This window comes from Salmo salar, chromosome ssa10 (assembly GCF_905237065.1).
Source record: "Salmo salar chromosome ssa10, Ssal_v3.1, whole genome shotgun sequence".
NCBI classification, from domain to species: domain Eukaryota; kingdom Metazoa; phylum Chordata; class Actinopteri; order Salmoniformes; family Salmonidae; genus Salmo; species Salmo salar.
Window position 1 is genome coordinate 71454725 of NC_059451.1, and position 23184 is coordinate 71477908.

Here is a 23184-nt window from a genome sequence, read left to right on the forward strand (position 1 = left end):
TACAGTAGTGAATGCATAAATTTTATTTCATGCATTTTTTTAAATGTATTTTAAATGTATTTTTTTGTACTGGCCCCCCGTGGGAATTGAACCCACAACCCTGGCATTGCACACACCATGTTGGCGTTGCAAACACCATGCTCTACCAAGCTGTGCGAAGTTGCTGGATATTGGTGGGGACTGGAACACGCTGTCGTACACGTCGATCCAGAGCATCCCAAATATGCTCAGAGTGTGACATGTCTGAGTATGCAGGCCATAGAAGAACTGGGACATTTTCATCTTCCAGGAATTGTGGTGATAGAGGCGAATGAATGGCACGGCAATGGGCCTCAGGAGCTTGTCAAGGTATCTCTGTGCATTCAAATTGACATCGATAAAAAGTAATTGTGTTAGTTGTCCATAGCTTATACCTGCCCATACCATATAACACTACCACGGAGCACTGTTTACAACGTTGACATCAGCAAACCGCTCACCCATACACGTGTGTATGCTGTTGTGAGGCCGGTTGGACATCCTGCTTATTCTTTAAAACAACATTGGAGGCAGCTTATGGTAGAGAAATGAACATTCAATTCTCTGGCAACAGCTCTGGTAGACATTCCTGCAGTTAGCTTGCCAATTACACGCTCCCTCAAAACTTGCGACATCTGTGGCATTGTGTGACAAAGCTGCACATTTCCAAGTGGCCTTTTATTGTCCCTAGCACAAGGTGCACCTGTGTAATGATCATGCGGTTTAAATCAGATTCTTGCTATGCCACACCTGTCATGTGGATGTATTATTTTAGCAAAGGAGAAATGCTCACTAACAGGGATATAAACAAGATTTAAGAGAAATAAGCTGTGTGTGTATGGAAGATTTCTGGGATCTTTTATTTCACCTCATGAAACCAACACTACTTGTTCCGTTTATATATTTTTCAGTGTAGGTTGGTAAAATTGCACTAACATTCTCAAAATTCATGAGTTTAAGAAATCCTCTAACTAGTATTTTTTTGTTAAACCTGTGAACTTTTGGGAAAATTGCTGGGATTTTCCCCACCTTACTTTAAACTGTCAACTTTGTTTCGACAGAACCTCTAACAAAACGGTGCACCTGGAGGGGTTTTATCCTGTCAAACACAGTACAAGTTCATTAGAGGTGAGATTGGTTTGGGGGCTGGTACCTGGCAGGGTCTGGGTAGATGGGGTGGTCTCTGGATCCTCCCATGTCGTAGCGGGAGAGAGAGAGGAGGGAGGACTCCAACAGCCTCCTGTGAACAAACACGCCAAACAATTGATCAGCGTTTAATCTCCTCTACAAAAGGGAGTCCATTTGTTATATATATATATATAACAAATGGACTCCCTTTTGTAGAGGAGATTAAACGCTGATCAATTGTTTGGCGTGTTTGTTCACAGGAGGCTGTTATACACACACACACAACTATTTGGACAACATACAGTACCAGTCAAAAGTTAGGACATTCAAGGGTTTCTTTATTTTTACTATTTTCTACATTGTAAAATAGTGAAGACATCAAAATAACACATACGGAATAATGAAGTAACCAAAAAAAGTGTTCAAAATATATTTTATGAGATTCTTCAAAGCAGCCACCCTTTGCCTTGATGACAGCTTTGCACACTATTGGTATTCTCTCAACCAGCTTCATGAGGAATGCTTTTCCAACAGTCTTGAAGGAGTTCCCACAAATGCTGAGCGCTTGTTGGCTGATTTTCCTTCACTCTGCGGTCCAACTCATCCCAAACCACCTCAATTGGGTTGAGGTCAGGTGACTGTGGAGGCCAGGTCATCTGATACAGCACTACATCACTATCCTTCTTGGTCAAATAGCTCTTATACAGCCTGGAGGTGTGTTTTGGGCCATTGTCCTGTTGAAATACAAATGATAGTCCCACTAAACGCAAACCAGATGGGATGGCGTATCACTGCAGAATGCTGTGGCAGCCTTGCTGGTTAAGTGTGCCTTGAACTCTAAATAAATCAAAGACAGTGTCACCAGCAAAGCACCCCCACACCATCTCACCCATGCCTCACAGTGGGAACCACACATGTAGAGATCATCTGTTTTCCTACTCTGCGTCTCACAAAGGCACAGCGGTTGGAACCCAAAATCTCAAATTTGGACACGACAGACCAAAGGACAGATTTCCACCGGTCCAATGTCCATTGCTCGTCTTTCTTGGCCTAAGCAAGTCTCTTCTTATTGGTGTCCTTTAGTAGTGGTTTCTTTGCAGCAATTCGAGCATGAAGGCCTGATTCACGCAGTCTCCTCAACAGTTGATGTTAAGCATTTATTTGGGCTGCAATTTCTGAGTTAACTCTAATGAACTTATCCTCTGCAGCAGAGGTAACTCTGGGTCTTCCTTTCCTGTGGCGATCCTCATGAGAGCCAGTTTCATCATAGCGCTTGATGGTTTTTGCGACTGCACTTGAAGATGCTTTCAAAGTTATTGAAATGTTCCGGAATGACTGACCATGTCTTAAATGTACTTGAGCCGTTCTTGCCATAATATGGACTTGGTATTTTATGCCACCCCTACCTTGTCATAACACAACTGACTGGCTCAAACGCATTAAGAAGGAAATAAAGCACCCCCACACAAATGTTCTGTATTGACTGATCTTCATGTCTTCAAGTAATGATAGACTGTCATTTTTCTTTGCTTATTTGAGCTTTTCTTGCCATAATATGGACTTGGTCTTTGACCAAATAGGGCCATCTTCTGTTTACCACCCTTACCATGTCACAAGACAACTAATTAGCTCAAATGCATTAATGAAAGAATTAACAAAGCACACCTGTTCATTGAAATGCATTCCAGGTGACTACCTCATGAAGCTGGCTGAGAGAAGTATTCAACGCTGTCAAGGCAAAGGGTGGCTACTTTGAAGAATCTCAAATACATTTTGATTTGTTTAACACTTTTTTGGTAACTACATGATTCCATATGTGTGTTATTTAATAGTTTTCACTTATTATTCTACAATGTAGAAAACAGTAAAAATAAAGAAAAACCTTGGAATGAGTAGGAAATACTGAGAAAAGCAGACCAGTAGTTACGTGCTGTAAAGTTCTTATGTCAGAGAGGATCACTAGCTAAAGTGAGCAGAGTTGTGTTCAGTAGATAAAACTGAAGAAAACAGCGAGGTACGATCCAAGCTCGTTCAATAAGAAACGTTCATTTCAAAACATATTGGTACGAGCAAAAAACACCACTGTAGAGACTACCAAGGACTTGCGATTAACTCTACCTCCTCAGAGAGTCCTCGTCTGGGTTATCCACAGGCATTTCCTGGCTTAAGGCCTCTGGCGGTGCGTCGGCAACGGTGGAGCGGCTGGAGGCGGCCTGGCGGTAGACACGCTCCCACTGGCCCGTCTCCTGGTTGTACACCAGGCCCACCGTCTGCTCACCAGGCTGGGCAGTGGACGACGCAATGGTGGGGAAGGGCATGGCCGCACCATGAGGGCCTGGGGAGGGCTGCCGCTCGCTGAGCTCCGGGGGCTGGGTTACCCTCCTCTCCCTCTCTGGTGGTTGGGGTTGGGGCTCCCGCCTCTGTGGTGACACATGGGTCTCTTCATAGGCAGGGCTGGTAGGCTGCTGCCAGGGAGAGCTGGAGCCCTCCTGGGTGGAGACAGCGGAGGTGGACGAGGCTGGGCTGGTGCGCTCCCAGCGTTGGGAGTCATGGTTGAATGTGAGCAGGTTGTGACAGGCCCGGCAGCGGTTCAGTTGGCCCCGAGAGGAGTGAGCCGCATTGGAGGGAGGGGGGTTGTTCTCGGCTGGGGTTGGTGGGGGCGGCTGGGGCTGATAGTGGGAGGAGGAAGGCCTGGGTCTCTCCGGGTCCATGTTGTTGTTGAGCAGCTCCTGCGTCTGTTCCTGGCCGCCCTCCCCTCCCCCGACGCCCCCCAGCGGCGACTCCAGGTCCTGCATGCGGTCAAACTCCATGAAGTAGCGGCTCAGGTTGCACTGGAGCACGTTGCGGAACGAGGTCGGGTTGCTGCGCGTGCCGTCCCAGAAAGGGTGGTGCCCGCTGCTGGTGCCCGCCCCTCCACCACCTCGCTGATTGGCCACGGGGCCAGAGCCCGGTTCAGAGCTCGACTGCGTGGGGAAACCCCGTCCCTCTGTGGCAGAAGTGTAGACGGGGGACTGGGAGGAGCCGTCCTGCTGCCGGAGCACTGACAGCAGGCTGACGGAGGACGAGCTGGTTCGGGGGGGCAGCATCCCACCCCCGACACCACCCATACCACCTCCCCCGCTCACCCCACCTTCACTCCCTCCAGTCCTGCTGTCTGAGCCTCTCATGTTCAGCAGGCTGCGTGTCCAATCGGGTCCGGGCAGTGGGCGGGAGGGGGGTTGGTGGCTGGTGGGTGACGGCGGAGGCTGCTGGCTCAGGGGCGGGCTGGCCACGTGGGCGGTAGGCACGGCACGGTGCAGGGAGCTGCCGGCGCTGTAGTAGACTGTAGTGAAGGCAGAGGGCCGCTGTTGGGCCCCACTGGGCTCTGAAGGCTGTCGGGGCTCCGTACGGGCTGAGGAAAAGGTGGAGGCGTGGGGGGCCGGCTGAGGGTGCTCAGGGAGGACCACAGGCCTGGAGGAGGGCCCCTCGCCCAGAGAGGGGCTGCGGTTGGCTGTGCAGCGGCTGCATAGGCACACCATGCCCAGGTGCTGGGTGCAGCCCGGGAAGGGCAGTCCACGGTCCTGCGAGGCTGGGTACTGGCCCAAAGGCATGCTGGGGGGCTCGCCGCTGCTCTCCCCGCCAGGGCGGGACGAATCCCCCCCGGCCTGCGCCCCCGAGGAGCGCGACGAAAGGATGTGCAGGAAGTTGTGGAGGATGGGCGTGCGGCGTACAGGCTGGGAGGGCAGGAAGGAGCGCTGGCGGAAGTGGGGCATCTCCACGCTGTCCATGGGGACCTCCGAGTCATCATCATTCTACAGGACATAATACGTTAGATATGAGGGTAGACGTGTTCAATGTTTTAACGTACAGTCATGTTTAAAAGGCTTTGAGAAGATTTAATTTCTACACAGAAAACTGTATAAGGTGGAGTGCAATTTTGTTGTGATAGGAGAAAATAATTCACCTGCTGGTTGGAGGGGTTCACAGTAGCAGTCAGAAGATTGTGCCCCAAAGGATCAAATCTCACCAGCCTAAAAGAGAAAACAGCAGAGGTTTCCTTCAACTCAAAATATATTCTAATCAAAGCAAAATCATAATGATACAACATTTGCGCTACTGTGGAATTGTTCCATGTGAAAATGAAACAAATTGTTTAAAAAATTGGTTTCCTGAAATCAAAATTATAGGAGGAAGGGAGGACATCCTACTCAGTGAAAGTATATATAAATAAATAAAAGTTAGCGTTTAGGTAAACTAAATATATTCACGTCACCAAATACCCGATTTAAAAAAAAATAATGTTGCAATGAAGTAGTCTCAACAGCACTACAAAATCTAGGAGGCTTGTGCTCCTCACCCCCTTCCATAGACCTACATGGTAATTATGACGACTTCCGGAGGACCTCAAACCAATCAAAGTTTAGCAGTATGACCTAACATATCCATCCAGTCAAAGGATCAGTGAATTAACCTAGTACTAGGCATGTGTGATTTAGAAGCTTAGTGAGTTGAGACAGTTTATAGTTGAGCATTTTGGATTATTCCATTCAACTTTTGTGCATCTAGACCCGTCTTTTCAATGCGATCTTCATATTCTGATAGCAGACGTTGCATTTAAGTCAAGTGTAGACTTAGCCTTAATTGAGCAGCAAATTTCAAGCACAGATTCAACCAAAAACCAGGTAGGTTTTTCCAATGCCTCTCAAAGAAGGGCACTTATTGGTAAATGGGTAAAAATACATTGAATATCCCTTTGAGCATGGTGAAGTTATTAACTACACTTTGGATGGTGTATTAATACACCCAGTCACTACAAAGATACAGGTGTCCTTCCTAACTCAGTTGCCGGAGACAAAGGAAACCTCTCAGGGATTTCACCATGAGGCCAATGGTTACGTTAAAACAGTAACAGAGTTTAATGGCTGTGATAGGATACATCTGAGGATGATCAACAATAATGTAGTTACTCCACAAGAATAACCTAAATGACAGCGTAAAAAGGAGGAAGCTTGTACAGCAGGGCTGCCCAACCCGCTTCCTGGAGATCTACCGTCCTGTGGGTTTTCAGCCCAACCCTAATTTAACCCACCTGGTCTACTTATTAGCTGCTCAACAAGACCTACACTAGCTGAATCAGATATGCTAAATTGGAGTTGGACTGAAAACCTACAGGACAGTAGATCTCCAGGAAGAGGGTTGGGCAGCCCTGTTGTACAGAATGCATCCTGTTTGCAATAAGCTACAAAAGTAAAACTGCAAAAAACCAAAAAATGTTATGTTCTGAATACAAAGCGTTCATATTTTCAAGCACATTCGTGGCTGCATCAGGTTATGGTAATGCTTGTTATGGTAATGCTTGTCATCAGCAAGGACTAGGGATCATTTTTATTATTATTATTTATACAAAAAGAAACGGAATAGTGCTAAGCACGGGCAAAATCCTAGAGGAAAACCTGGTTCAGTCAGACTGCCAACAGCCTACTATCAGTAGGACAATAACCTAAAACACAAGACTAAATATACACGAGTTGCTTACCAAGACGACATTGAAGTTCCTGAGTGGCCTAGTTACAGTTTTGACTTCAATTGGGTTGAAAATCTATGGCAAGACTTGCAATGACCAACAACCAACTTAACAGACAAATGTGCAAATATTGTATAATCCAGGTGTGCAAAGCTCTTATACACTTACCCAGAAAAACCTCACAGCTGAAATCTCTGCCAAAGGTGATTCTAAAAATGTATTGACTAAGGGGTGAGAATACGTATGTAAAATTTGATCTGCATTTCATTTTTCAATAAATGTGCACACATTTCTAAAAACCATGTTTTCACTGTCATTATGGGGTATTGTGTGCACATGGGTACAAAAAAAAGATACATTTTGAAATCAGGCTGTAACAAAATGTGGAATAAGTCAAGGGGTATGAATACTATCTGAAGGCACTTTATATACATTTCATTCAGAAAGTATTCTGACTCCTTGACTTTTTGTACATTATGTTACAGCCGTACTATAAATGTTTAAAAAAAAAATGTTTCTGTCAATCTACACACAATAACAAAAGCAACAAAAAAACATATTTACGTAAGTATTCAGACCTTTCACTCAGTACATCGTTGAAGCACCTTTGACAGCGATTACAGTCTGGATTTTTTTTTTTGGTATGACGCTACAAGCTTGGCACACCAGTATTTGGGGAGTTTCTCCCATTCTTCTCTGCAGATCCTCTCAAGCTCAATGAGATTGGATGGGAAGCGTTGCTGCACAGCTATTTTCAGGTCTCCAGAGATGTTAGATCGGGATCAAGTCCAGGCTCTGGCTGGGCCAATCAAGGACATTGAGACTTGTCCCGAAGCCACTCCTGCATTGTCTTGGCTGCGTGCTTAGAGTCGTTGTCCTGTTGGAAGGTCACAGTCTGAGATCCTGAGCGCTCTGGAGAAGGTTTTCATCAAGTATCTCTGTACTTTGCTCCGTTCATCTTTCCCTCGATCTTGACTAGTCTGCAGGCCCTGCCGCTGAAAAATCCCCACATCATGATGCAGCCACCACCATGCTTCACCATAGGGATGGTGCAAGGTTTCCTCCAGACGTGACACTTGGCATTCAGGCCAAAGAGTTCAATCTTGGTTTCATCAGACCAGAGAATCTTGTTTCTCATGGTCTGAGAGTCCTTTAGGTGCCTTTTGGCAAACTCAAGGCAGGCTGTCATGTGCCTTTTACTGAGGACTGGCTTCTGTCTGGCCATTCTACCATAAAGGCCTGATTGGTGGAGTGCTGTAGAGATGGTTGTCCTTCTGGAAGGTTCTCCACAGAGGAACTCTGAAGCTCTGTCAGAGTGACCATCAGGTTCTTGCCCAGTTTGGAAAGGCGGCCAGCTCTAGGAAGAGTCTTGGTGGTTCCAAACTTGTTCCATTGAAGAATGATGGAGGGCACTATGTTCTTGGGGACCTTCAATGTTCCTCAACACAATCCTGCCTCGGTGCTCTACGGACAATTCCTTCGACCTAATGGCTTGGTTTTTGAGCTGACATGCACTGTCAACCATGGGACCTTATATAAACAGATGTATACCTTTCCAAATCATGTCCAATCAATTGAATTTACCATAGGTGTACTCCAATCAAGTTGTAGAAACATCAAGGATGATCAATGGAAACAGGATACACCTGAATATAATTGAGTCTCGTAGCAAAGGGTCTGAATGCTTATGTAATTAAAGGCATGCTGTTGTTTTTTTTAAATATACATTTGCAAACATGTCTAAAAAAACACTTTGACTTTGTCATTATAGGGTATCGTGTGTAGATTGATGAGGAAAAACATTTTTTTCAATCAATTTTAGAATAAGGCTGTAATGTAACAAAATATGGGTTTGAATTAGAGGTCGACCGATTATGATTTTTCAACGCCGATACCGATAATTGGAGGACCAAAAAAAGCCGATACTAAAATCGGCCGATTATTATTATTATTATTATGATTTTTTTACTAATATACACACACACACAGCTCTGAAGTGACAACGATACTGAAGAGTCTGCTTAGGAGACAAATACTCTCAACTGTTTGAATAATAAAAATAGAGTTTGAGTTACCTGTGATGAATGCTGAAAACAAAAACTTTAATTTTTATATGCAGGAAATCCTATTTTAATAATGGGCATGGTAAGAATTGACTACCAAAGTGCGAGTCATAATTCCCATGACACCTAGAAAAATCTGAAACGCGGTTCCTTCATTTATTCTATAGGATATTTTTAGATTAACTTAAAATAAGGTCTGTTTGGTTTAGGCTTACACCACCTTGCCAATTTTATAACTGTGTTGATATCCATAGGATATAACTTGTAGAGTGGATTTATGAAAATATGTTCACAAACGTTACCTAGTGAGATTTACAAGGGTATCAAAACGCCGAGGCGGTTTAAGCACAAAACACAGACCTTATTTGAAGTAGATCAAGACATTCTCTATGGAAGACATGAACGGTAAAATAACGAAGGAACCCCTTTCAAGTTCAGCCGCAAGTTATTACAGGAATTATGACGCGTCAACTATTTCTCTCTGAACCATATACCTTTGACTATTACGAGCCTGCTGCTGCCTACCACCGCTCAGTCAGACTGCTCTATCAAATCATAGACTTAACTATAATATAATAAACCTTAGGTCATTAATATGGTCAAATCCAGAAACTATCATCTCGAAAACATTATTCTTTCAGTGACATACGGAACCGTTCCGTATTTTATCTAACGGGTGGCATCCATAAGTCTAAATATACCTGTTACATCGCACAACCTACAATGTTATTTCATAGTTCCGTAAAATTCTGGCAAATTAGTTCGCAACGAGCCAGATTCTGTATACCCTGATTCTGCGTGCAACGAACGCAAGACAACTGACACAATTTCACCTGGTTAATATTGCCTGCTAACCTGGATTTCTTTTAGCTAAATATGCAGCTTTAAAAATATATACTTCTGTGTATTGATTTTAAGAAAGGCATTGATGTTTATGGTTAGGTACAGTCGTGCAACGATCGTGCTTTTTTTCGCAAATGCGCTTTTGTTAAATCATCCTCCATTTGGCGAAGTCGGCTGTCTTTGTTAGGAAGAAATAGTCTTCACAGTTCGCAACAAGCCAGGCGGCCCAAACTGCTGCATATACCCTGACTCTGTTTGCAAGAGAAGTGACACATTTTCCCTAGTTAAAAGAAATTCATGTTAGCAGGCAATATAACTAAATATGCAGGTTTAAAAATATAGACTTGTGTATTGATTTTAAGAAAGACATTGATGTTTATGGTTAGGTACACGTCGGAGCAAAGACAGTCCTTTTTCGCGAATGCGCACCACATCGATTATATGCAAAGCAGGACAGGCTAGATAAACTAGTAATATCATCAACCATGTGTAGTTAACTAGTGTTTATGATTGATTGATTGTTTTTTTATAAGATAAGTTTAATGCTAGCTAGCAACTTACCTTGGCAACGTAAAGCAGGTGGTTAGAGCGTTGGGCTAGTTAACGTAAGGTTGCATCCCCTAGCTGACAAGGTAAAAATCTGTCGTTCTGCCCCTGAACAAGGCAGTTAACCCACCGTTCCTAGGCGGTCATTGAAAATAAGAATGTGTTCTTTAACTGACTTGCCTAGTTAAATAAAGGTTTAAAAAAAATTGTAAAAAATTTGGCAAATCGGTGGCCAAAAATACCGATTGTTATGAAAACTTGAAATCGGCCCTAATTAAAATAGGCTATTCCGATTAATCGGTCGACCTCTAGTTTGAATACTTTCCAAAAGCACTATGTATATACAGTTGAAGACGGAAGTTTACATAAACTTAGGTTGGAGTCATTGAAACTCGTTTTTCAACCACTCCACAACATTCTTGTTAACAAACTATAGTTTGGGTAAGTCGGTTAGGACATCTACTTTGCGCATGACACAAGTAATTGTTCCAACAATTGTTTACAGACAGATTATTTCACTGTATCACAATTCCAGTGGGTCAGAAGTGTACATACACTAAGTTGACTGGGCCTTTAAACAGCTTGGAAAAGTCCCGAAAATGATGTCATGGCTTTAGAAGCTTCCGATAGGCTAATTGACATAATTTGAGTCAATTGGAAGTGTACCTGTGGATGTATTTCAAGGCCTACCTTCAAACTCAGTGGCTCTTTGCTTGACATCATGGGAAAATCAAAAGAAATCAGCCAAGACTGCACAAAAAAAAATTGTAGACCTCCACAAATCTGGTTCATCCTTGGGAGCAATTCCCAAATGCCTGAAGGTACCACGTTCATCTGTACAAAAAGTAGTACGCAAGTATAATCACCATGGGACCACGCAGCTGTCATAGCGCTCAGGAAGGAGACACGTTCTGTCTCCTAGAGATGAACGTACTTTGGTGTGAAAAGTGCAAATCAATCTCAGAACAACAGCAAAGGACCTTGTGAAGATGCTGGAGGAAACAGGTACAACAGTATCTATATCTACAGTAAAACGAGTCCTATATCGACATAACCTGAAAGGCCGCTCAGGAAGGAAGAAGCCACTGCTCCAAAACCGCCATTAAAAAAGCCAGACTACGGTTTGCAACTGCACATGGGGACAAAGATTGTACTTTTTGGAGAAATGTCCTCTGATCTGCTGCAACAAAAATATAACCGTTTGGCCATAATGACCATCGTTATGTTTGGAGGAAAAAGGGGGTGGCTTGCAAGCCAAATAACACCATCCCAACTGTAAAGCACAGGGGTGGCAGCATCATGTTATGGGGGTGCTTTGCTGCAGGAGGGACTGGTGCACTTCACAAAATAGATGGCATCTTGAGGAAGGAAAATGATGTGAATATATTGAAGCAACATCTCAAGAGATCAGTCAGGAAGTTAAAGCTTAGTCGCAAATGGGTCTTCCAAATGGACAATGACCCCAAGCATACTTCCAAAGTTGTGGCAAAATGGCTTAAGGACAACAAAGTCAAGGTATTGGAGTGGCCATCACAAAGCCCTGGCCTCAATTCTATAGAAAATGTGTGGGCAGAACTGAAAAAGCGTGTGCGACCAAGGAGAGCTACAAACCTGACTCAGTTACACCAGCTCTGTCAGGAGGAATGGGCCAAAATTCACCCAACTTATTGTGGGAAGCTTGTGGAAGGCTACCCAAAACGTTTGACTCAAGATAAACAATTTAAAAGGCAATGCTACCAAATACTAATTGAGTCTATGTAAACTTCTGACCCACTGGGAATGTGATGAAAGAAATAAAAGCTGAAAGAAATTATTCTGACATTTCACATTCCCAAAACAGGGAATATTTACTAGGATTAAAATGTCAGGAATTGTGAAATACTGAGTTTAAATGTATTTGGCTAAGGTGTATGTAAACTTCCGACATCAACTGTATCAGTGTTTTCGTTAGGAAAATGTGGCGCCAGACATTTGACTTGCAGCATGTTAATTTACTGGACCCATATGCATTGGGTGAGTAACCCGATTAGGGCGTCCACCCACGGTACTCAGAATGACAGCAAACATATAGATGATGGTAATTCATTTTAACAGCACATGCATCATCTTACCGAATTCTGATGCGCAGTTTGAAGATGTTACAATAACTTTCCACGTTTACTTTCTCAGCCAACAAGAGATTAATAAACTGCAAAACCACTACCCTATGTCAATCTAGTATCCCCAATAGTAGAAACGTTTACCTATTCTATTAGTCAGCTTGTGGGATGATAGAACCCAAATTCATACAACCAGTATATGAAAAAAAAAAAGAAGCAATGAGGCTGACGCAGCAGATCAGAAGGTTTAGCTTAAAAATGTTGATAAACTATTTTCTTCACATTATAAGCGCAGCAATGCGCATACGGCAGTTGGCTATGCACGAATGTTTGTTCCATTGTGGAATTTGCTGGAAAACGCTGTTGTCAAAAACGCACTGCACATGCAAGAGGTTTCACGTGACCTTTAAAAATGTCAATATTTTCATCTATGGAAGATCTAAAGATGCAACAACTAGCATGGGTTACTAACGTGACTAGGATTGTGCCTTTGGCAACTTGACGATGAAAGAAAGTTGAAATCCAATAGAACATGGAAGGAACATGAGAGAAATAGGCTACTTATTTCAATGACATATGGAAGTCTTTATAAAATAATTGCCTCAACGTTTATAGAAATGGATTTTGGCTATAGGCTACTTTGAAGCAAGGTAAGACATGCCTCACAAAATGAAGTAAAACATTCAGGTTTCACACAATTAAGTATATATTTTCAAAATGCGTACTGCCTCCAGTTCACATTGCAAAGTGTGACGCGCTGAAGCCGTTGCCTAATGCCTATGCACTTGAATGGCAAACACAATTCAATTACCAGTTGAGAAATAAAAATAGTAGCTCTTTAAATTGCGGCCATCAAAACGTTTTTTAACATGTGATTGCATTTAGAATTGTGCGCAATGATTGGGCTTATAAAAGCATGTTTCACTCCAGCAGCAACAGGAGCAGTATCAGCAGCTCTCTCGCTGTCTGACAGATTTTCACTCAAACTAGGCTCTTTATCTGTATTCTGTACGCCTGTGATAAATAAGAATCATAAACGACCAAACGAAAACACACAAGCACCAATTTAATTATGCAAATAAACCTATAGAACCGAAAAGCATGACCGATCAAATGCATTTACATCAACTAACTGGTATTTCTATCAATTAATAGGCTAAAAAGCATTATATTGCAATGGGCTTTTGTTATTCTCCAGGACAATTGGCCGGCGCCAATTTTATTTATTGGCTTTTTATTCCTTTTAAAAATCACGCAAAAGCCAGCTATTACGGGCTAACGTAAAACCAGAGAGAGAGCGAAAGTATGTCGTATATATCCAACTAGCCATCAATCTCTATGGTCTCTCACCTGACTCTTTCAGTCTCGCTGCCAGTTTTGACCACGGCGAAGGGCTCGGGCCGGCTCCAGTCCCAGAAGTGGAGCTCGTTATTGGTGGCGATGAGGAGGAGCTGGGCAGTGGGGTGGAAGGCTAGCGAGGCAATGGCCACGTTGCTCTCCGTGAACCAGCTCTCACTGCCACCCTGCAGAAACAAACAAGGGGATTTAATACAGAAAGAAACAAGTAGGATACAGCAACAGTGGATACAAGCGCTTGCATGATCTTTATGGGATGCGGATTCCTGTCAAAGGGGTTTATCAACTAGACTACCAATAGCAACACATTGAAGATAGACAAATTTCCTTATGATGCCTGGAGATGGACAGTGCCCTGGGGGACACCTCAACATTTACTTCTGGCGAAGACTGTGCTGTGTATGCAAGTCTTACAATCTAACATAGTAAAAGAATATACCTACGCAACTTGGCAAGCGGAGACCTGAAACTTGTGTCCTATTTTATTTTAATAGGGGTCAGTCTGTGTTTAAGAGAAGGCACTACTTACATGCAGATCCCAGATGCGGACCTCTCCGTCAAGGCACCCGGAGGCCACCAGACCTGGGATGGTAGGGTGAAAGGTCACGCACCAGGGCGTGCGGCGGTGGCCTACCAGCGAATGCAAGCACTTTCCAGTCTTCACCTCTGTGATGTAGATGTTGTGATTGACATGAGTGGAAGCCATGAGGGTCCTATCAAATTGGAGATAAGGGGGTAGAGTAAATGTTACAGCTGCTATGCCGCTTAAGGAAGCCCTGCCTCAATGCTCTCATGAATCCATTCGTGCGGCCGGGTCAGTTGAGTTCCTTACCGGTCTGGGCTGAAGGCCAACAGGAACGTCGATCGAGGGCTGTCTGGCAGCTCCACTTTCTGTGTAAGGGCAACAAACATTGCTTAATGCCTTACATGGAGGTAGCACACACATTATTAAATGCACAAATCATAGTATAATTACATATATTCAAACAGACAGTTTTTTTTACTTATGAAATTGTGATCCATCAACTGCATATTATTAGGGATTTTGAAGAACAACTCCCAAAATAGACTATAGATGATAAAGATAAGCACAGGGCATTGTTTCCATGGTGATGAGTTAAAGGCAATGGTATATTGTCCCAGATCAAAATGCCTACTGCAGCAGGTGGGTAGTGAAAGTAGTGAGAGATTGATAGCCTACTACTATTCCATATCTGTTGAAACCAAAGCAGTTTTGACTAATCCTTTGACTGGGATAGTGTGCTTCTTTCGTTTTTACCTGACTCTGCCATTTCATCCAGCGGACCTTCTCCTCCACCAGCTGTTGCAGGAGGCGCTTGGAGCCAAAGGCCTGTGAGCCGCGCTCCCGGCTGGACAGGATCCGCACAGAGTTCCTCTGATGACGAGAGGCCATGGTGGTTCTCCTCCCGTACGGGGCCACACCACCACTCTACCACTGGCCTCTCTGGCTGCTCTAGGGACAGTCACTTCTGCTGCCACCACTCGCTCGCCATGCAGAGTCTAGGCTGGGGAGGAGAAAGAGAAAATGGGAAGAGAGGGCCAAGAACAGAAGATCGTAGTTTAGTTGTGGTTGGCATAGGTTTTGCACATGGAAGTAGTTGAAGATTGTACAATTTGTTTGACAGACTACATTGAGATCATGAGGGTGTGCTGTGTTGGCCTAGACATTACATAAACTGACAGCTAGAAGCAGCACTACCAGTGAGTGCTATAGAACTACACTGAACAAAAATATAAAATGCAGGACCTGCACAGCCAGCTTCTTCACCTGCGGGATCGTCTGAAACCAGCCACCCGGACCACTGACAACTGATTTTTGTTTGCAATAAAGCCCTTTTATGGGGAAAACTGATTCTGATTGGCTGGGCCTAGCTCCCCAGTGGGTGGGCCTGGCCTGCTCTCCCAGGCCCACCCATGGCTGCACCCTTGCCTAGTCGTGAAATACATAGATTAGGGCCTAATGAACATATTTAAATTGACCGATTTCCTTATACGAACTAAAACTCAATATAATCTTTGAAGTTGTTGCATGTTGTGTTTATATTTTTGTTAAGTATATTCAGGGGATCGGTACTAAAATATCCCGTGTCCTTAAATAAGAACATCCAAGCTTGCAGCTCTCTGGCTGGCCTACATGTGCAGCCAAAGTCAAGATCTCACATCTGGAAGGCTGCCAAAATGTTGCACTCTTAAAATGTTGTCATATTTTGGTCACAAATTGACAAAACGCCACAGGCAATGCAAAACAGCACTGCTTTGCACCCTCTTAACAAGCCTTGTTTAACTTGGGCTTGGATACCCAAAGGCATTTTAAACGTGGGGAAAATTTCTACAACACTGGAGCGGGAGATTTTCCAGTAAACAAAGATGACCAACAAGAGTCATATTAGGAGCACACAATCCTTGGCAGGCAGTGCCACATTATTTTAAACCATGACGGGTGGGCCTAATTGCAATTCTAAGTAAGACAGACGTCCAAACCGGATCCAAACACGGATCATCACTGCGGTATGCAATTTTCATCAAGTCGCTTTCCAGAACGCCAATGAGTGGTGTTTCATAAGCTATCCCTGTGGCTTGTCTTAGCTCTACATTACAATCTAAGAAGAAACTGAATGTAAGTCTGTGGTGCAGAGTCACAAATAGACTCTGAAAAGCCTGTATGTGGTCAAAAAGTACCCAAATACACAACATCACAAGCATATTATTATGCAACTATGTTATTGCAACTCCAATGCTGTTATTCTAAGAATGCCAAGTGATAACAACTATGTCATATGCAGAGAACTATTTATTGAATTAGCTGTGTAGTGCTAGGGCAAAAAACAAACGTGCACCCCTTGGGGTCCCCAAGAACATGTTTGGGATATGTTGATTAGGTTAACACTGAGTGCACAAAGCATTAGGAACACCTGCTCTTTCCATGACAGACTGACCAGGTGAACGCCATGATCCCTTATTGATGTCACCTGTTAAATCCACTTTAATCAGTGTAGATGAAGGAGAGGAGACAGGTTAAAGGATTGTGTATGTGTACCATTCAGAGGGTAAATAGACAAGACAAAATATTTAAATGCCTTTGAACAGGGTATGGTAGTATCTGCCAGGCACATCGATTTGTGTGTCAAGAACTGCAACGCTGCTGGATTTTTCATGCTCAACAGTTTCCCGTGTGTATCAAGAATGGTCCACCACCCAAAGGACATCCAGCCAACTTGACACAACCGTGGGAAGCATTGGAGTCAACATCCCTGTGGAACGCTTTCGACACATTGGGGCATGGACTCTACAACGAATTGCGGCTGTTCTGAGGGCAAAGGTGTTGCTCATGTTTTGTACACTCAGTGCATGCCTATATTCATAGACTGCTGAATTTCAGAAATGTCATACTAGGTGGCTGACAAACAGTTTGAGAGTACCATGTACTGTTACCTAGCTACGATAACTTCAAAAAAGAAATAGGATTTTGGCAAACTGATTAATATAGCTAGTTAGCTAGAACCACTGCCGTAACAAGTAAATAACGTTGATAGCTAACAAGAAAATGCGTCTGAAACAGCTACGTCTAACAAACTAGCGAGTTAACGTTAGCAAATTGGCAAACTAGTTAACCAGCTAACGTTAGCCAAAAACATTTAGCCAACATTAGCTACTAACGTTACTAGCAAATGTGAGCTATCTAGAAAGCTAAGTAGTTAACGTTAACATTCGGTAAGCAAACAACCAAGAACCAACCAGAAACCCAGCTAATGGTACCGGCAAATGTTTTTTCATAACTATAGTAACGTTAGCTAATTTGTCAGTGTAGCCACCCAACGAAACCCGATAGCTAGCTAGATTATCCCGCTAAACTTGGTAACTAGCCAATTGAAAAAAACTTGCTATTAAGTTGGCTAATGTTAGTTATTTGGAAAATAGCTAAAGTTAGCAATCCTTGCTGCCAGTCCCGGATACTGTATTAGCATACCTAGCGAGCTAACTAGCTACTGTATAGAACAAAGCCGGCGATAGAACGTTAGATATGAGGCATAACAGAAACAAACTTCTTATATTCTGCAGAATCAGCTAACGACTGAGTCAAGAAGCCATTGCCTACCTTTCTTTCTTGTATTCTTGTTGAAATGTGTCATCATAGGCGTAGCTAACTGTTAGCGTAGCAAGCAAAAATGTACGGCAAGTACTAGCTTGCTACACTTGTCTTAGCCTCGACACATTAATGAATTGACCAATATCAATCTATGATAATTGCGATTGATCACATTCATATCCTCTGATAAATCTATTTCATCATATTTTCCTGGCATAGAGCAAATTCATTGTGCTAGCTATCCGTCTACTGCGTAGCTAGCTTCCCAGAGATGTGTGTCGTGAACATTTTTAGCGTGAGCAACAATAGTGGAATCGGCGATTCGCCTTCAATATAAAAGTCCCCCATTGAAACTGATAAAAAGAATAGAGGAATCATGCCACAGTTGGACTAGATTAATCAGAGCTTTCCAGCCCTGTTCATGGGGAGCTACCATCCAGTAGGTTTTCACTCCATCCCTAACTAACCTGATTCAGCTCATCAACCAGCTAACTATTACAATCGGGTGCTCTAGATTAGGGTTGGAGCAAAAACCTACAGGACAATAGCTCTCCAGCAACAGGGTTATAGAGCCCTGGACTAAATAATGATCTGTTGAATATAAACTATACTTGTCAAAAATATAAACGCAACATGCAACAATTTCAATGATTTTACTGAGTTACAGTTCATATAAGGAAATCAGTCAATTGAAATACATTTAGTAGGCCTTAATCTATGGATTTCACATGACTGGGCATAGGCCCATCCAATTGGGAGCTAGGCCCACCCACTGGACAGCCAGGCCCAGTCAATCAGAATGAGTTTTTTAAAAGGGCTTTATTACAGTCAGAAATACTCCTCAGTTTCATCAGTTGTCCCGGTGGCTGGTTTCAGACGATCCCGCAGGTGAAGAAGCTGGATGTGGAGATCCTGGGTTGGTGTGGTTACACGTGGTCTGCGGTTGTGAGGCTGGTTGGGCATACTGCCAAATTCTCAAAAATGACATTGGAGGCGGCTTATGGTAGAGAAATGAGCATTCAATTCTCTGGCAACAGCTCTGGTGGACGTTCCTGTAGTCAGCATGCCAATTGCACACTCCCTCAAAACATGAGACATCTGTGGCATTGTGTTGTGTGACACAACTGCACATTTGAGTGGTGGTTTGTTGTCCCCAGCACAAGTTGTACCTGTGTAATGATTATGCTGTTTAATCAGCTTCTTAATATGCCACACGTGTCAGGTGGATGGATGATCTTGGCAAAGGAGAAATGCTCACTAAAAGGGATGTAAACACATTTGGGGACACAATTTCAGAGAAATAAGCTTTTTGTGCATATAGGACATTTCTGGGATCTTTTATTTCATCTCATGAAACATGGGACCAACACTTTACATGTTGCATTTATATATTTTTTCAGTATAGAAATTGCACAATGGATGTATTAGACTTCAGAATTGCTTTGGTGGCATAGGCTACTTAGGCCTGGTGCTCTGGTCAGCTGATTGTTCACCCGCACCCGCCCACAATTACTAATAACCCACCCGTAACTGCCAGACTAGGCCTGTATGTGATAAAGTGACAATCTGAGGCCCACACCTGAACCTAACCCCGCAAATATAGAAATGCGGTGTAGGCCACAGTCAGAGACAGTGGAACAATTTGTTGACAGGAGGTGCAGGATTTTTTTCCTGCTGCCTGATTTAGATATGTTTCTGCTTTATAATTTCCAACATTTTGGTAGGCTATTTGTTAGTCAACTTGTCCTTAATTAGATACATGCAGCTTCTCTTCCGTCATTAGGTCTATATGTTGCCCTAGAACAGTGGTTCCCAAACTTTTTATAGTCCCGTACCCCTTCAAACACTCAACCTCCAGCTGCGTACTAGCACCAGGGTGAGCGCAGTCTCAAATGTTTTTTTGTTGTTGCCATCATTGTAAGCCTGCCACACACACACTATTCAATACATTTATTAAACATAAGAATGAGTGTGAGTTTTTGTCACTACCTGGCTCGTGGGAAGTGACAAAGAGCACTTATAGGACCAGGGCACAAATAATAATATAATAATAATCAATAATTTTGTTCTTTATTTAACCATCTTACATATAAAACCTTATATATTCATCAAAAATAGCAAATAACTCACCATAGGTTAATGAGAATGGTGTGCTTGAAAGGATGCACATAACTCTGCAATGCTGAGGTATGTAGTTGCAAAGGGCATTCGTGTCTTAGCGTGATTTGCCAAGGCAGGATACTCTGAACGCAGTCCAATCCAGAAATCTGGTAGTGGCTTCTGATTAAGTACAATTTTCACAGAACCACTTGTTGCAATTTTGTTGAGGCTCTGTTGTTCAGATATCGGTAAGTGGACTGGAGGCAGGGCATGAAAGGGATAACGAATCCAGTTGTTTGTGTCATCCGTTTCGGGAAAGTACCTGTGTAATTGCGCACCCAACTCACTCATGTGCTTCGCTATATCACATTTGACATTGTCCGTAAGCTTGAGGTCATTTGCAAAGAAAACATCATACAATGATGGAAAGACCTGTGTGCTGTCCTTGTTAATGCAGACAGAAAAGAGCTCCAACTTCTTAATCATAGCCTCAATATAGTTGCGGAGAGTACCTGTAATCCTAGATTCAGGCGAGAAAAAACATCACCCAGATAGGGCTGTCGTGTGAGAAACTCGTCATTACATTTACATTTACATTACATTTAAGTCATTTAGCAGACGCTCTTATCCAGAGCGACTTACAAAATGGTGCATTCACCTTATGATATCCAGTGGAACAACCACTTTACAATAGTGCATCTAAATCTTTTGGGGGGGTTAGAAGGATTACTTTATCCTATCCTAGGTATTCCTTAAAGAGGTGGGGTTTCAGGTGTCTCCGGAAGGTGGTGATTGACTCCGCTGTCCTGGCGTCGTGAGGGAGCTTGTTCCACCATTGGGGTGCCAGAGCAGCGAACAGTTTTGACTGGGCTGAGCGGGAACTGTGCTTCCTCAGAGGTAGGGGGGCCAGCAGGCCAGTGGTGGATGAACGCAGTGCCCTTGTTTGGGTGTAGGGCCTGATCAGAGCCTGAAGGTATGGAGGTGCCGTTCCCTTCACAGCTCCGTAGGCAATCACCATGGTCTTGTAGCGGATGCGAGCTTCAACTGGAAGCCAGTGGAGAGAGCGGAGGAGCGGGGTGACGTGAGAGAACTTGGGAAGGTTGAACACCAGACGGGCTGCGGCGTTCTGGATGAGTTGTAGGGGTTTAATGGCACAGGCAGGGAGCCCAGCCAACAGTCATCATGCAAGCGGTCAGATAAGTGAAAATGATGGTCAGTAAAGAAAACTTTAAGCTCGCCTCTCAATTTAAAAAACGTGTCAATACTTTGCCCCTTGATGACCAGTGAACTTCTGTATGTTGTAAAAGCGTTACATGGTCGCTGCCCATATCACTGCATAGTGCTGAAAATACACAAAAGTTCAGGGGCCGTGCTTTAAAAAAAGTTTACAATTTTCATTCCCTTGGCAGCAAGAGCCTCTCAGTGGATGCTGCAGTGTGCGTACCCAAGCGGAGTCGGGAGAAACTACTTGCATGCACCTTACCACTCCACTATGTCTCCCTCTCATGGCTTTTGCGCCATCAGTACAGATACCAACATGAGCAGCAGCTACATTTGGCTACATACGGACCATTAGTGGAATTCCTGCGAGAGAGTAACGGTTAATGTGACTGGATGTTAATTATTTGACTAGGGTACCTATATTTGACATTGTGTTGTTATTTCGCTGAACACTAGATGGTTTAATTTTATTTTTGGTAGTGAAACGAGGCTACTCAGGAGAGAAAAAAACCTCACCCAAATGTATAGCCCCGTCAAATTAACTAAGTATTGGATTCTGTTGAATTTATATAACATTCCAATCTTTTTTAGCATGTTCTAGTCCAATTGTGCCACGATTGCACTATTTTTATCCGTTTGCATCACGGACTTGTAATTTGAAGCTGAACCGCCGATTTCACTAATGTTGCTCACTATGATGTTGTTCAAGACACACTGGTGCGTTCCAGAAAAGGAAAATGTATGAGGAAAATGATGTAGAAAAAGGCAGTTACAGTAAAGCCCTAACCCCCAAACAGTAACCTAACGTAGTAGGTGCCGTAAAAGAAACGCCTGAAACTAGATCCCCTACATACTTGACAAGAAGGAAAAAAGCTGTCGGGGGAGGTTCTCTTCTGCACTGTTCAAACAACCCAGTAAATGTGGAGGAGTTAAATCGCCTTGTTAATTAAAGTCCAAAAGCAGAAGTCGTGTCACAGGCTCTCTTAACATTTCTCCTGAAAACCTTTACACCCGGTTGTTGGGGACTCGCCGCGTCTCCGTACTCGGCAGCAAAAAAAAGGGGGTCATGGCTAGAAGGGATCCAGCTTTTGTAAAATTAACATCAAATTTGACTTTTCTTAGCAGGTTAGGAGAATATACGCAGCAGGTTAGGGTAATTAAGCTAAGGTTAGGAAAATAGTTATGACTAGGGTTAGCTAAAATCTTTTTAAAAATAACGTTAATTTGACAAAAGCTGGATCCCTTTCAGCCATGACCCAACAAGGGTCAGCCGAAGATATTAACATTTATATATATATCCAATGTCTGCCATGTTTTTGGATAACGTGATGACGTCGTCGCTGCTAGCGCTGCACCCTGTGCGCACATTTACATTTACATTTAAGTCATTTAGCAGACGCTCTTATCCAGAGCGACTTACAAAATGGTGCATTCACCTTATGATATCCAGTGGAACAACCACTTTACAATAGTGCATCTAAATCTTTTAAGGGGGGGGGTTAGAAGGATTACTTTATCCTATCCTAGGTATTCCTTAAAGAGGTGGGGTTTCAGGTGTCTCCGGAAGGTGGTGATTGACTCCGCTGTCCTGGCGTCGTGAGGGAGTTTGTTCCACCATTGGGGTGCCAGAGCAGCGAACAGTTTTGACTGGGCTGAGCGGGAACTGTGCTTCCTCAGAGGTAGGGGGGCCAGCAGGCCAGTGGTGGATGAACGCAGTGCCCTTGTTTGGGTGTAGGGCCTGATCAGAGCCTGAAGGTATGGAGGTGCCGTTCCCTTCACAGCTCCGTAGGCAATCACAATTTACATAATAGTCGGAACTCGGAAACTCAGACATTTCAGACTTGCTGATTCGTTAAACACGGCACGTGTATAACTACAACCAGTTAGCAAGTCGGAAATTTCAGAGTTTCCTAGTTCGACTAGCATAAAACCAGTAGATGGTGATAGCGCTGACGTCATGCACGAATTCCTATGGAAAACTCCAATATAGAGCATGAAACGTGTCAAGACCTGACCCTCAGAGCCTACCTTATTGACCCTGTTGACTCATCAGTAGGAAAGATTTGTTTCTCTTTTGGTCCATTCAACAACAGAGCGATACGAACCTTGTTTCAGCAGGATGTTGTATCTATACCTTATGTCATGTCTTATTGGAATGGATTTATTGATAATATCTGTTGGAAAAAAGTTTGGATGTTG

At 43.5% G+C, this 23184-nt stretch overlaps 1 protein-coding gene across 3 annotated transcripts in view; it reads right to left on the reverse strand.

Moving 5' to 3' along the window:
• ambra1b (autophagy/beclin-1 regulator 1b) overlaps window positions 1–17962 on the reverse strand; it is a 50962-nt gene extending 33000 nt beyond the window's left edge. For 2 of the 3 annotated variants that reach the window (XM_014123984.2, XM_014123983.2), the window contains exons 1-8: window positions 17674–17962; window positions 14836–15082; window positions 14389–14447; window positions 14086–14269; window positions 13551–13723; window positions 5090–5156; window positions 3265–4937; window positions 1172–1258 (exon numbers count right to left, since the gene is read on the reverse strand). In XM_014123984.2, the coding sequence (XP_013979459.1) occupies window positions 1172–1258; window positions 3265–4937; window positions 5090–5156; window positions 13551–13723; window positions 14086–14269; window positions 14389–14447; window positions 14836–14970 (2378 nt within the window). In that variant the 5' untranslated portion in view covers window positions 14971–15082; window positions 17674–17962. The remainder of the gene's footprint in view (window positions 1–1171; window positions 1259–3264; window positions 4938–5089; window positions 5157–13550; window positions 13724–14085; window positions 14270–14388; window positions 14448–14835; window positions 15083–17673) is intronic. The other variant, XM_045688060.1, reaches the window with a different exon arrangement.
• Window positions 17963–23184: the final 5222 nt, after the last annotated feature.